The sequence below is a fragment of the Lissotriton vulgaris genome, chromosome 9, assembly GCF_964263255.1.
Source record: "Lissotriton vulgaris chromosome 9, aLisVul1.2, whole genome shotgun sequence".
Taxonomy (NCBI): domain Eukaryota; kingdom Metazoa; phylum Chordata; class Amphibia; order Caudata; family Salamandridae; genus Lissotriton; species Lissotriton vulgaris.
Genome location: NC_141697.1, coordinates 1,114,316,713 through 1,114,330,963, shown reverse-complemented (window position 1 = coordinate 1,114,330,963; position 14,251 = coordinate 1,114,316,713). Strand labels below are relative to the sequence as shown.

The following is a 14,251-nucleotide window of genomic DNA, read 5'->3' as shown; positions in this document are numbered from 1 at the left end:
AAGAGACAATGTAGCGATCGTCGACAATCTCTATGATTGATGACTAAAGTCCTGATAATAGATGGAACAACAGTGCTATCAATATCGAGATTTCACAAATAGGGGTATAAATTGCTGTAGCATAATAATGTAGCTAAACCTCCTGCATTTTAAAGGGGACCGACCGAACCAGTTCCTAAAATTATATTACTGAATATAAAACCCCTATTTTATGATGGCCAGAATTTATTTTGTGGCTCTAGAGAAGTGGACTAATAGAAGATACATTCACTAATAAATCTGGCCAGTGGGAGATCTAAACAAGAAGAAAAGATAAAGGAAAAATCTAATTTATTTTAGGACCTCATTATCTAGTATTGCATTTGATAGCATTTTCCCACGGAATCTCGTTGTTTAAACCCTTGATATTAGCTGACAAAGTAAAGATCCAAAACACTTCCTGTTTTTTACGGTAGTCATCTGTGTTGTTATAGAGATCGTTGTCCAGATTCTCAACAATGTACCAACGAATATCGTTTGGTTTATGTTGAAAGTCCATGCAGTGGCTCACTAAGGGGGCATTGACTTTGGTGGTGTGAATGGCCGACCGGTGTCCTGTGAGACGAGTGCAGAAGGGTCTTACTGTTTCGCCCACATATCCGAGGCCACAAGGGCAAATCAGCAAATAAATAACATTTTTAGTTTTACAATTGGAGAATTTACGAGGGCGGATTGTGAATCCCTGATATGTGTAGCTGGTGCCCACAATAGCTATATCACAGGCTTTACAAGTGTTACATTTGTACGTGCCTATAATTGGCGTGGCACAGCCGATGGTTTTTTGCACAAACGGGGTGCCCTCAAAGAATCTAGAACGGGTGATATGATCTTTAAGATTCTTATTTCTTTTATGGGCAAAGATAGGTTTGGGAATTTTCTCATTTTCCTCCAGGTTGCTATTAAGAATGTGCCAGTTTGAATTAACAATCTGGCGCACTTGTTTGTTCATCGTTGAAATTGCTAATCGCAATTAAGGAATAATTTCCCATTCATTTCTATGGGCCAAGTGCACACCCCCTGCCTGCTCCTCCTTACCTGCTGCCAGACACCGAAGCCGAGCCGACGCCCCAGCCGCCGCAGGGCCGCCCCAGCCGCCGCAGGGCCGCCAGCCGAGCCCCCAGCTTCTCCCGCCGCAGCTGCTCCGAACCCGCCCCCCCGCCTGCCGATTGGTCCCTGCGCTACCCGCCTCCCAGCGGACCCTCCCTCACCGCTCCCTTCTTATGACGCCCCCAGAGCGACAGCGCAGCGGACGCGCGCAGCGGGAGCACCGATTGAGCGCCGAAGGTGCGCCAAAGGTAAGCCCGTCTACGCCCGTCCGCGCCTAGACCGCGCCCAGTGCCAGGACCCCTGGACCTTGAGGACCCCAGCCCGTCCGCCGGATGTACGACGCCGCCACCATCAACGTGCTCAACACCGGCCGAATCCCGGGATGCTACCGTGCCACCCCGAGACGCACCCACGGACCCTTCAGCTGCCACGCCTGCAAGTTCTCCTGCATCCGGACCTGCCTCGCACCAGCACCCGCCAAGCCGAACACCAGCAGCAACCACCTCAAGTGCATCCTGCTCAACACCCGCTCCGTCCACAGACACGCCATCGAACTCTGGAACCTCCTCGACACCACAGCTCCTGACGTTGCCTTCCTCACGGAAACCTGGATGAACGACTCCTCAGCGCCCGACATCGCCATCCCAGAGGGCTACAAGATCACCCGGAGGGACCGCACCGCCAACCAGATGGGAGGAGGCATCGCCATCATCCACAGAGACACCATCCACATCACGACCAACACCGACGACACCCTGACTACCGCCGAACACCTACACTTCCAGATCCACACCGACCCGAAGACCACCCTCAGAGGCACCCTGATCTACCGACCCCCGGGACCTCGCACACAATTCAGCGAGGACATCGCCGACTTCGTCAGCCCGCATGCCCTCCCCTCCGCTGACTACATCCTCCTGGGGGACATCAACTTCCACCTGGAGAACAACAACGACCGCAACACCATCACCCTGCTCGACAACCTCGCCAACCTCGGACTCAAGCAGCTGGTGCCCACCCCCACCCACCTCGCTGGACACACACTCGATGCCATCTTCTCATCCAGCAAAGACATCGCCTTCAGCCACGCCACAGGACTCCACTGGTTGGACCACAGCTGCGTCCACTTCACCTTCAGAAGAACGACGATCCACCACCACCAGCAACAGGTTGCTCGAAGAAGCTGGAACAAGATCACAGCCGACCAGCTCGCCGCTTCCCTGAGCCAGCACCCTCCCGCCAGCTCAGCGAACCCCAGCCAGGCCGCCGACAACCTCACGAAGTGGATCAGCAACTGCGCGGACGAACTCGCCCCACTGAGGACCCCGCCCAGCAGACCCGGCAGCAAGAAGGCCCCATGGTTCACCGACGAACTCAAGAGCTCCAAGAAGAACTGCTGAGCCCTCGAGAAAGCCTGGAGAAGGGAACCAACACCGGACAACATGACCACCCTCAAGCTTGCCACCCGGAAGCACCACCAACTGATCCGCTCCACCAAGAAAACTGTATTCAAGGACAGGCTGGACAACAACGCACACAACTGCAAGGAACTCTTCAACATCGTGAAAGAGCTCTCCAACCCCAACGCCGGAAACAACGACATCACCCCTTCGCAAGACCTCTGCAACTCCCTCGCCTCCTACTTCCACAACAAGATCGCGGACATACACAGCAGCTTCAGCACTCAACCGACGCACGCCACGACCGCACCAACGCCCCCCACCACCACCCTCCGCGCCTGGACTCCGATCAGCATCGAAGACACCGTCCGCATGATGAACTCCATCCACTCCGGATCTCCGACCGACCCCTGCCCTCACCACGTCTTCAACAAGGCCGACGCTGTCATCGAACCCCACTTGCGGGACATCATCAACAACTCCTTCGACACCGCCACCTTCCCGGAGAGCTGGAAGCACGCCGAACTCAGCGCTCTACTAAAGAAACCAACAGCGGACCCCACCGAACTCAAGAATTACCGCCCCATCTCGCTCCTCCGGTTTCCAGCCAAAGTCATCGAGAAGACCGTCAACAAACAGCTGGCCGCCTTCCTCGAGACGAATGGATCCCTCGACCCCTCACAGTCTGGCTTCCGAGCCAACCACAGCACCGAGACCGCCCTCATCGCTGCCACCGACGACATCCGAGCCCTGATGGACAACGGAGAAACAGCGGCCCTCATCCTCCTAGACCTCTCCGCGGCATTCGACACTGTCTGCCACCGCACCCTAGTGCAGCGCCTCAGCAACGTCGGAATCCAGGAGAAGGCACTGGAATGGATCATCTCCTTCCTCGACGGAAGAACACAGAGAGTCCGACTACCACCGTACAAGTCAGAGGCCACCAAAATCATCTGCGGCGTCCCTCAAGGATCTTCGCTGAGCCCCACCCTCTTCAACGTCTACATGAGCCCCCTCGCGGCCATCGCACGCCAACACAACCTCAACATCATCTCCTACGCCGACGACACCCAGCTGATCCTCTCCCTGACCAACGACCACCCCGCCGCCGCCAGAGCCAACCTTCACGAAGGGATGAAAGACGTAGCCGAGTGGATGACAACCAGCCGCCTGAAACTGAACTCGGACAAGACGGAAGTCCTCATCCTGGGCTCCTCGCCCTCCGCCTGGGACGACTCCTGGTGGCTTCCCGCCCTGGGCACCGCACCCAAACCGACAGACCACGCACGCAACCTGGGCTTCATCCTGGACTCCTCCCTCTCCATGACCAGACAGGTCAACGCCGTCTCCTCGTCGTGCTTCAACACCCTGCGCATGCTACGGAAGATCTTCCGGTGGATCCCCACCGAGACCAGGAAGACGGTCACCCAGGCCCTCGTCACCAGCCGACTGGACTACGGCAACGCCCTCTACGCCGGATCCACCGCCAAGCTCCAGAAGAGACTCCAGCGGATCCAGAACGCCTCGGCCAGACTCATCCTCGACATCCCACGACACAGCCACATCTCCGGACATCTGAGAGACCTGCATTGGCTCCCCGTCAACAAAAGAATCACCTTCCGTCTCCTCACCCACGCACACAAAGCCCTACACGATCAAGGCCCGAGCTACCTCAACAACCGCATCAACTTCTACGCTCCCAAACGCCACCTCCGATCAGCCAGTCACGCCCTCGCCGCCGTCCCCCGCATCCAAAGAACGACAACAGGAGGAAGGTCCTTCTCCTACCTGGCCGCCAAGACCTGGAACTCCCTCCCGACCGACCTGCGCCTGACCCAAGACCACCTCTCCTTCAGGAAGAAGCTCAAGACCTGGCTGTTCGAGCAGTAGCAGCACCCCCCCCCCCCCCCCCCCCGCCCCCCCAAGCGCCTTGAGACCCTCCGGGTAAGTAGTGCGCTCTATAAATGTCTTTGATTGATTGATTGATTGATTGATACTTAGCATAGTATTAAGGAGGTCCATAGATTATTTTATTGCACCTAATTTACTTCTTACTTTAATTTGGGCTATGTCAATATCTAGAAGTGTGCAGTCCATTTGACCAATCATATTTTTAATTGACTCTTCCCTATTTCCACCCCCCTTCCCTCCCCCCCCCAATAGTTGCCATATTTTGCTTGCTGTGGTTATCAGTTCCAGAGCTGATGTCAAATTTAAGTCCTTTTTGGATTTCACAATAAGCTCAAGATTTTCATGGTTTTCTGTATTTTCATAATTTCTATGTTCCATTAGTGGTCTTGCATCAAAATTGTAATTTACAGGATTACAGGATTAGATAAGCTTCGTCTTTAGGAATTATTGTCTTATTTCGCAATGAATCTATGCTCATTTCCCAGCTAGAATGGTAAATCAACGCACTATAATATGGAACGAGGAGGAATGCTTCCTGACTCAAGTCTGGTGGTTTTTATGCCAATTTCAAGAAATAAGGGTCCAGGCAAATCTAAAATTTGTCTGCTAACAATGAACTGTAACTAAGTTGCGCTTGCGTAAATTTCAAATAGAGAGCTGCACCAGTGCTTGATGGAAACTTAATGAAATCAACACTAGAGCAGCAAACACTTTTTGTCTTCGCTATACCCCCGAACTCTGAACCATGGATCACCACAGGTAATTTGACAGGCAAGGTGAATTCATAAAACGTTCTAAAAGCTCAAAGGCCATTGGTAGGCCCTAATGAATAGTTCCTTGCAGGAGCCATTCCTGCAGCCTTTTAAACTATTTGAATTTTCTTTAAAGCCTTTTCAGCACCATGGATCCCCCCCCCCCCTTCCCTCATTAAATTGACCCCTTTATGCAGTAATGACACTACACAGCTAGTGGCTCAACCACATCTACTTCACCTGGCATGTTTGGGTTCCTAAACTTTGCCAATGAGCAATCCATTACCCACAAAACATGTGTAGCGGAAACAACAGATAACTTTGTACTAGTTTGAGAGCATTGACGTTATGACTTTTGCTGCTCTCAACTTGCCTGCTCCTACCCAAAAAGCAGCTCTCCCCTGGCCTCCAACTACCATCTTAATATCATTTTACTTTGTCAGGTGATTTAACTCCTTTTCAAAGGAGCAGTAGATTACCTGCCACAGATGTAGAATGGGAAGCGTTTGAATTTTTGCAATGTCCTAGTGAAGAATGATGTTGGCTTGCAGCCCATCTTTGATCTATTGCATTTAATGAAGGTGATTTGAACGCATCTATTAAAATGTCTACTTAGGCACATATGTTAAATGTTCTGGTAGAGGAAAGCTAGCTGGTGTGCAGCAAACATTTCTCCTCCTTTTTAAAGGGAGATTATATTTTCAAATGATCTATTAAGCTATTTTGCCACATTTCTGTTCATCACTTCTTAGTGATCCGTGTTTTCCTCTGCTTTGATGCTATGTTACAAAATGCATGCTCTGTCCAGCAGTCTGTCTAACCTGGATGAGGTATGCAACCGTATAATTTTCTTGAATTTTAGGAAGTTACCTATTTTCACTTTTTGGGGAATTCAGGCATCTGAACAATGAAGGGCACTCAGGGAATTCAACCTTTCACGGTGCCAGAGGGATATTTCAGGGCCTTTTTAGGTCTCGCTCGAGACCTATTGTGATTAAGTCGGCTCTCAAGGGACTTAGACAGGGGCACGCGCGGCGATTTCACAGCGTTGACGCGCATGCCCCGCCCCCCGGAGCCGTGCACATCTCAGTCAGTCAGCCATGCCTCTCTCTCAGTCGCGCGCACACACACGCAGGCACACACACACACACACGCACGCACGCACGCACGCACACACACACGTGCCAAGCCCCCCAAGCCCCACTTACCGCATCAGCGGCCTCAGCCGCCACTCCTTCTGCTGCCACCAGTCCCCTGGGCCATCCACTCCGTGGGCGCGGGCTTCTCCGAAAGACACAAGTCCCGCCCCACGACAGCCGTGAGCGTTCACATCCCGAAACCGGAAGTTCGGGAGAGTGCACGCTCACGGCTTGTTACCTCTTGCAAGCATTCGCCGCCGGAGCCGTAGCGCATTTTTTAACCTCCCACTTTTCTGTTGAAATGTTTTATGTAATGCCGATAACATCACATAATATGACGTGACATAGACAGGTTTTAAACTTCAGAAAATATACCAGCATTCACAACCCTCTTCGCGTGAGGGCGATGATGGCGTGCACCCGGAGGAGAAGCGCTGCGTGCATGATTTCTGCTCAGCTGAAAGGAAGATAAAACAGGACAGTCGTCAAAAAACACAAGTGAAGAGAAATGAGGTAAGAGGGGCCTCTGTCCTCATCAGCGCCAACCCTCCCAGCTGCAGCCTTCCTGAAACATCCTCCTATTCCCTTTAATTACTTCTGCCATTATTACTGTTTTTCACGGAAGCGGCAGCCGAGACGCTGTCATTCGGAGCGCACATGCCACTGTGTGATTGTTTTCTCCTGTTGATTCCCATTATATGAAAAGGCAGTATTGTCCTGTGCTAATTCACTTCATCCACAAGAGCGCTGCAGACAGCAGTAGCTCGATGTTTATTTAAAAGGGAATTCTAATGCCGCCTGTTAACTGAAAAAAACCCCGCCTTAGCCTATCCCACAGTGAATATGTTCTGCAACTGTAAGCATTACTACAGTGCTTTCTACTGCTATGATTCTTCATCAGGGTCGGACTAGGACGAAAAATAGGCGCTGTCAGCATGTCCTGGTACTTAACCTTATATTTTTGTCTACCCATGCCTCTTCCTGTGCCATGCACTTTATTCTGCCACCTATCCTGGTGTTATTCCCTGCCCTTCCTTTCACTCTGCCACGCAGTCTCTCCTGCCACTTAAACATATGCGCACGCTTTACAGTTGCTCCCGCCGCACTTTTCGTGCCAATACCTCGCTTAATTTACAAGGACTAACAGCAAAACATAAGGATATCACTTGTCAGCTGTCTGCATGACTCAAACTCTTTCTAAGAAACTGAGATCTCCAGTGTCAGAGATGCTTCCAGAAACGATGGAAGCATGTACGGCGCTCCAGGCAAAATTGCACTTTCCCAGCTGGAGCGCTTCTAGTGCCCTGGAAAAAAGGGATAGATTTTGAAATTGGAATAGTAGAAAGTTAGCAGGGGGTGCGGCATTTGCCACCGCTGGTCCTACGCGAATGGATGAGGAGGGGTAAAGTGTAACTTGCAATGATTTTTTTGTTTATATCTACTGAATATAGTGTGTACCTTAGGCATGTGGTGACTTTAAAGTGCATGAACTTGCAGGAGAGATACGGTATTCCCTCATGTGACATCATAAGCATCGGGAAATGTACACATGAAACAAACAAAGCCTTAGCCTAAGGGAACACAAATAGATTACACTTTGCTGGCTATTTGGTACAAAGCGAAACGAGAACACGTGGATAAATCACTGCTTCCCCTCGTAAATTGTTTGATTTTAGGTAACATTTTTTTTCACCAAAAATGATTTTCTTTCATTATCGGTTATAAAAGAACTCTAAAAAATGTGCGTTCAGAAGGCCCAGGCCCGGCCCACGCACGTCCCGCACTACAGGACACCTTGAACACTTTGTAACACGGGGCAGATTATGGGCAGCTGTACAATCAATCAACCAGCCTCCAGGTTCGCGGTATGATGGGGCACGCAGTCCTTGCCCCAGAGTTTCTCCTTTCCTCCGCGCATTTTGGTCTTTAATTGACTTATGTGAAGTGACCACTGGTTTTGTCTGTTTTCGGTGCCAATTAAAGGTTTCTTTTTGTTACAATGCCTCAGATTTAATTATGACATCAGGAGATGAACCTGTACGTCCATTTAATTTTTCTGCACTGATGAGGCTTACCCATCCTTGGATGCCAGCTCCAAAGCTGTGTGTCACTTGAACATTGTCCAAACACCTTGGGTGAAATCAGATGTTTCTGATGATGGTGTTTTATGAGAAACTGGAGCAAGCCCGACACCCAGCTATTTGTGTGTAATGTGTCTCTCGGTTGAGACCAGAGCGTGCAAACTTACTCATGGTTGTTACTGATGTGGACCTTCAAGAAATAGCACACATTTTGAAATCGTCCTACATGACATGTTCGACAGCAGATTGTATGCTTGTTTCTACTTAGCTCATCCTGTACCTTTCCAGCAGCTGGTCGTACCTGCTCACTGCTAGCCCGAGTGCTCAGCGCCTTCTAACTTGCCTGCACTCTAGGTTAATGTGCTTCTAAATGTGATTCTATAAAGCAGCTGTATAGCGCTTTGAAGCCGCTGCCTTTTATTGGAAATTCGGCTCATGTGTGGATCCTATTTATATTCCATCCCTGCTGCTTCCACTATGATTGTACAGAGCTCTGAAACCCATTTTGGGGTGGGTTTTCATGATATAGGCCATACATATATACGCAAATCAAAGTTTTCCTTTTTAAAAAGCTGCCAATAACTGCGTAATACAGAAAGAAGGCTAGATGTGATCCTGTGTTTTTTGTCTTTTTCTCGATAAAAGGTTTCACTCTGGCTGCTCTCTCTGCAAGTTCAGCCAAAGTGCTTGAAGTGTAGTCATAACTGACCTAAGTACTGTCTTGTCCTTATGCCCCCATTAATTCAGGCGATCCCTCTGTGGCAACCCAAAAGTAGGTTGTGAAGCTGCCCACAAAGCTAGCCCAGAGCTGGCTGATGTATGGATGTGAAAAAGTTATCATCCATATGGCAAGGGAAGAAATCGAGGCTTACTTCAGTGATGCATCACTGTGTACCTCTCCCCTATGCCAAGGATATTTAGAGGAAATTATTGGTTTAGATACAGATACCTGGGCAATGGAGAAGAAGGGCTATGGACGCATGGAGGATTATGAATATGATTTATAAGTTGATCTGCCCGCCTCTTCTACAGTTTCTGTGAAGCCCTATTTTCTTTTAATAAGGTATGCCAAGACACTATAATTGTAGCACAGGAGAAATCTTTTTAGGCCCAGCAGCCCAAAGGCTGATAGCCAGGTGCTATAGCTTTACCTCCTGGTGGCAAATAGGTTTAGTCCTCCCATCCATCACCTGAAATTCTGGGCGTTTGATGTCTTTGAAGCAGAATACAAATTCCTTTCCTACAGCCTCTATAGACAGTCCAAGAAACTTGACACTTTGGCTCACACAGTTTTCCCTCTGGCAACTTGGCTGTTACACACTGCTACTGCTTCCTGTCTTTAGGACCTTTATATCCATGCTTTATGAGGACTAGCAAAACGTTGTGGACAGTATGCCAGAGCACAAGAGGCTATATCCATACCTGGTGAGTGATGCACTTGTTGCACCCAAACGCAAACTAAAATGTGGCTTTAACTGTAGAGACTGTGGCCCATTCTATGGGGTGCAGTTATCATGCAATGGTAACAGATGTGGGGCATTCCACAGCTTTTAAGTCGGCCTGGGCAGCGCATGCGCTGCTCTGCAAGGCTTGCTGTATCCGTGTATGGAGGTGAAGCCACGCTCACTCTCAGCCCATATCTGTCATTGGCTTGTGTCATTGTCTTTTGTAAACGCTGTTTTCTGATTCGTGAATAGGCTTGTCAGTCCCTCCTTAACCGCCTTGTCTTCATTTGTAACCTCCCATGAGGATTCAACCTCTTACTTCTGTTGTTACACAGTAGGTCTTATTTAGGCTGTAAGCACTATTTTCTTTAATGAGTTTCTCTTACTGCAGGCACCACATGCTTTACTGCAACATTCAGCACGCCATGCGCACTTTCACTTTCCAAGCAGTCCGGGTCAATGACACCCACTTCTTTGAATAAGTCTCGCATTTACAAGAGTTTGAGCTATTGGCATTGTAAATGACAGTGCCTTTTTATTTATGTGTTAATTATCAAAACAGATAAATAAAAGGCATTGTCATTTACAATGCCAATAGCTTAAACTCTCGCAAATGCGAGACCTATAGCATTGCAAATGCTTGTTTCCACGTTGGTACTGCTTGTGCTTTCAAGACTTTTAAGTTTGATTGTGTTCTGCTTATTTGTTGTGCTTCCTGATGCTCCTCCTCCTACAAGAACATCTCCTGGAAAATACCTGGTATTGTTCCAGTTGTTAGCGTATCTGTGAGAAATTGTTAGTCCTGGTCTGTGTAGGAGCATCTCATCAACCCGACCAGTAATGCCCCATTGGCAAGCAATTCCCTTCAGTGGTGGGTGTGCATTTAACAAACTTATCAGTGACCGATAAATGGCCTCCAGAGGGTAGCAGAAGCTATATCAGTTTTCTTATACTAGGAATCATCAGATTACAGTTTTGTAGGTCCGAATGGAATTTGCCACTTTGAAGCACTACTCGGAAAGGAAGAAGGATTGGGTTCTCTTTATTTGGCCTATGACATTCTTATGCTTTCTGGATTTTCTTTCCAGAACACAGCCTGGTGATAGGCTTTCTAGACCCGCAGGCACTAAGGACTTTCTTAATATGTTAACCCAAGGCAGAAAGCCAGAGCAACTGTAACAACCACTCAACTCACTGAGCATTACTTGACTGCAATGCATATTAGGAAGAGATCAGTCTTGTGAAAAATTACAGAGATAATTAGTGGAATCCTATTTCACTATGGAAAGGCACACTGAAGAACACTAGGAAACCAGGAATATATTTTTAACATTTAAAATCAAAACCTTATCCTGGGCATTCAATGTGGGTAGTAACTATTGTAAAACGAGCAACATAGTGGCAATGCTACTCATCAGGAGGGTAAACAATACAGAATATTGTAAAATTATCATAAGATTTATATACATTGATATTTCCCACCCTGCTTTACTGTCTTGGAACTTTTGTCTAAGGGAAGAACTTCACTGGACATATGTGTTATCTGGGGAGGTGTTGTACTAGAATTGATATCTCAGAACCCACCTCTTCCCAGACAGTGATTTAGTGATAGGTGGAGGTGGTTGGCTTCATCTGGACTCACCTTAAACACCATATACCTTTCTGAAATGCCAACACAACGGTGACATTTCACTCCTTGTCAGAGACTTGGTAACAGTTATGGAAACAGCACCGTCAGCAGGGGAAGTAGGGAGACACCACTTGCTCCGAGTTAGATAGGAGCAGTTTAGCTAGACTGACAGATAACCAGGTGATTGAGCAAGTACTCAAACCACAAAGATGATGAAGTGAAGACATGGAGGAAAAGTGGGGGGTGCCAGGAAGATGGGGAAAAGCAACACACTGACAGAGAGGGCAATATTTACCATTTAGCAAGAAAGAACACATTTTGCAAAATGCCCTCTGAATCCCATAATAGTTTGGCTAACCTTGAATTCATAATTGTACAAATAGCCACTTTTCCTAAACTGAGTCCCTTAGACACATTTTAAAAAGGCATATGGTTTTCATTCATTATATTTTCACCGTATCAATTACTGCCTGGTGAGTACACAGTAAAATATCTTTATATGCTGCAGCTCAGTTGTTGGCTCTGGGGTTTGCATGCTTTTTGACAACTAGTGAATTCTATATGTCCCTGCAAACTGAAGGGTTTGATGAACGTAAAGGCATATTACTTTTGTAAAACAACTGTTGCGGCAAAAAATTTGAGATGCAAAAGTTGTCACCTCTTCATATTTTTTCCTATTTCTTTACATTATTTTTTGATTCAATAATTAGTTTCTTTTAGGAAATCATAAGCATCATAAGCTACCTATACAAATTTTCCCTTGCTGAATTTGTTAATTAGTCTACGTGTCGTAAACTTACAGCTTTCACTCCTGTTTCTACCACAAATAGCAATTGTGTTTGTTTCTGTAAGTTGAACAGCAAAGCTTTTGGTGAATGCATTTTTGAAAAAAGTATGCTTTCTTGCCCAGCACTTTTTTCCACATTTTTCAAAAAAGAAATTTCTTTGTTGTTGCTATACTCTGAAGATCCACAAACTCTGGTAATAATCGGAATTTGCAACATGTGGGGGAAAAGGATGCAAATTTGACCTGGATTCCTTTTGTGGAAATACGTTATGAAGGCTTAAGCTCAAATGGTGCCAAATAACAAAAAATGGTTCAGTACGGAGCTGGTTAAAGAATAGGGTAGGGGAAGCCTCACCAGCTTAGGGGTTAACCTGAAACGTGAATGTTTTAGTATAAGCAGCACTTTGTAAATTCCCTGCTTATTTATTATTTTTTGCTTTATAATGTGATATATGGTTAATGTGGTCTTCTTGTCCGAATGGTATTTTTGGAACACAGTTACTGCTGATGCATAAATTCGAACATCCTTCGGGTTCAGGCTTTCCATATCTCTTCTCTCAGCCAGATGTTCTGTTGCAGACATTCAAGTTGAAAAGATTTTTCAGCTGTTGCGTTTTTTGTGTTGTCTCACTTTGGTGGCTTGCTTTCTGCAAGACATCTTTAGGTCCAAGACTGTTGAGTCACAATATGCTACTGCCGCCCTCTCTACACACTGAAAACTATGTCACAAATATCTATTGGTTCCAAGGACCACTGAGCTACTGTTGGCCAGTGTCTCAACATTGAAAAGATTTGCTTCTCGGTGAATGGATTAGCATGTTTTTCATTGTTTCTCTATGGAACCTAATGATCAATCCAGATGCCCTGTTCTCAGTAACTTTCTGAATCCATTTTGTTATTCTAGTGAGTATCTGCCAATGAACAGTTTGGTATGAGAGATGGGTCTCTTAAATTATCCTATGATACAGCCTTAGCCAAAGAGATTCAGCTTTTTTGACAGCTGATGCTCTTCTGCCTACCCAAGATAGTCATCGTTTACGTGGGGTTGAACATCTCTGACCTTACTTTGCTTAACCTACATCAGAGCAGCAACAAATAAGCTCCTTGAAGCACACTTAACGTTAAGCACCAACTTTCACATGCCTCAGTTGTAGGCATCATTTGAGTACAGTGAGTGATGAGCCTCTTTCCACCCATGTCGCCACCCACATGACAAGCTCAGCTGTCGACTTCCTCTTGTTTTTATTACCTCCTGATTTATGGTATGCCCACCCATTTTTACATGGAATGCTACAGTGTTTTATGATTGTTAATAACAGTTCCGTTTAACATCCAGTTTATATTTTCACTTCTCACCTTATTTTTTGTAGTGTTTTTTAGTGTTTTGTTACAGTGGAAGAGGAACACCTTAAAATAAATGTTTATTAGATATCATGTTGTTTGTTATCAGAAATAGTGTACATTATCTAGGCTGTGTGGTGTCGTACATATCCTGGAAAAATAAGCCTTTTTCAACTTTTCCTCAGAGTATTATTATTGCATTTTCTTATGCGTGTAGCCTCTTGGTGTTGACAATAACTTGTTAAAATGACTATTGGGATTCTATTCTCCCACATGATTTGTTCCTCCTATGAAAGTTTGCAAGCTATTTTACTCCTGCTGCAGATTGTTTCCAGGTGGGAGCTGGTTTTAAAAGAATCTTCTAAAAGGCATTCTGAATGGCTTTTGTCCTTTTAATGAATCCATGTGCATTCAATTCCTATTGAAATACTTAATTGCAAATATCAAATAAGTCTACTGAGTTATTCTAATGATTTGATTATGTCTTTGCTTTCAATGTGTATGTTTTAGATTTGTGACTCTGTTGGACTGGCAAAGCAGATCGCTTTTCATTCAGAACTGGTAAGAAAATGGAAATACTGTTTGGCAGCCTAATGGGCTAAGTGAACAATTCAAGAAAAAACCTATTGTATTACTGTGCTATAAAAATATGCAAAAGTTTTACTGCCTTCTAAAATAA

The 14,251-nt window shown here is 46.5% G+C and overlaps 1 protein-coding gene across 2 annotated transcripts in view; it reads left to right on the top strand.

Annotated features, from left to right (window-relative positions):
* APPL1 (adaptor protein, phosphotyrosine interacting with PH domain and leucine zipper 1) overlaps positions 1-14,251 on the top strand; it is a 249,693-nt gene that overhangs the window by 168,326 nt on the left and 67,116 nt on the right. For both annotated transcript variants that reach the window (XM_086939118.1, XM_086939119.1), the window contains exon 20: positions 14,083-14,133. In XM_086939118.1, coding sequence (XP_086795244.1) covers positions 14,083-14,133 — 51 coding nt within the window. The remainder of the gene's footprint in view (positions 1-14,082; positions 14,134-14,251) is intronic.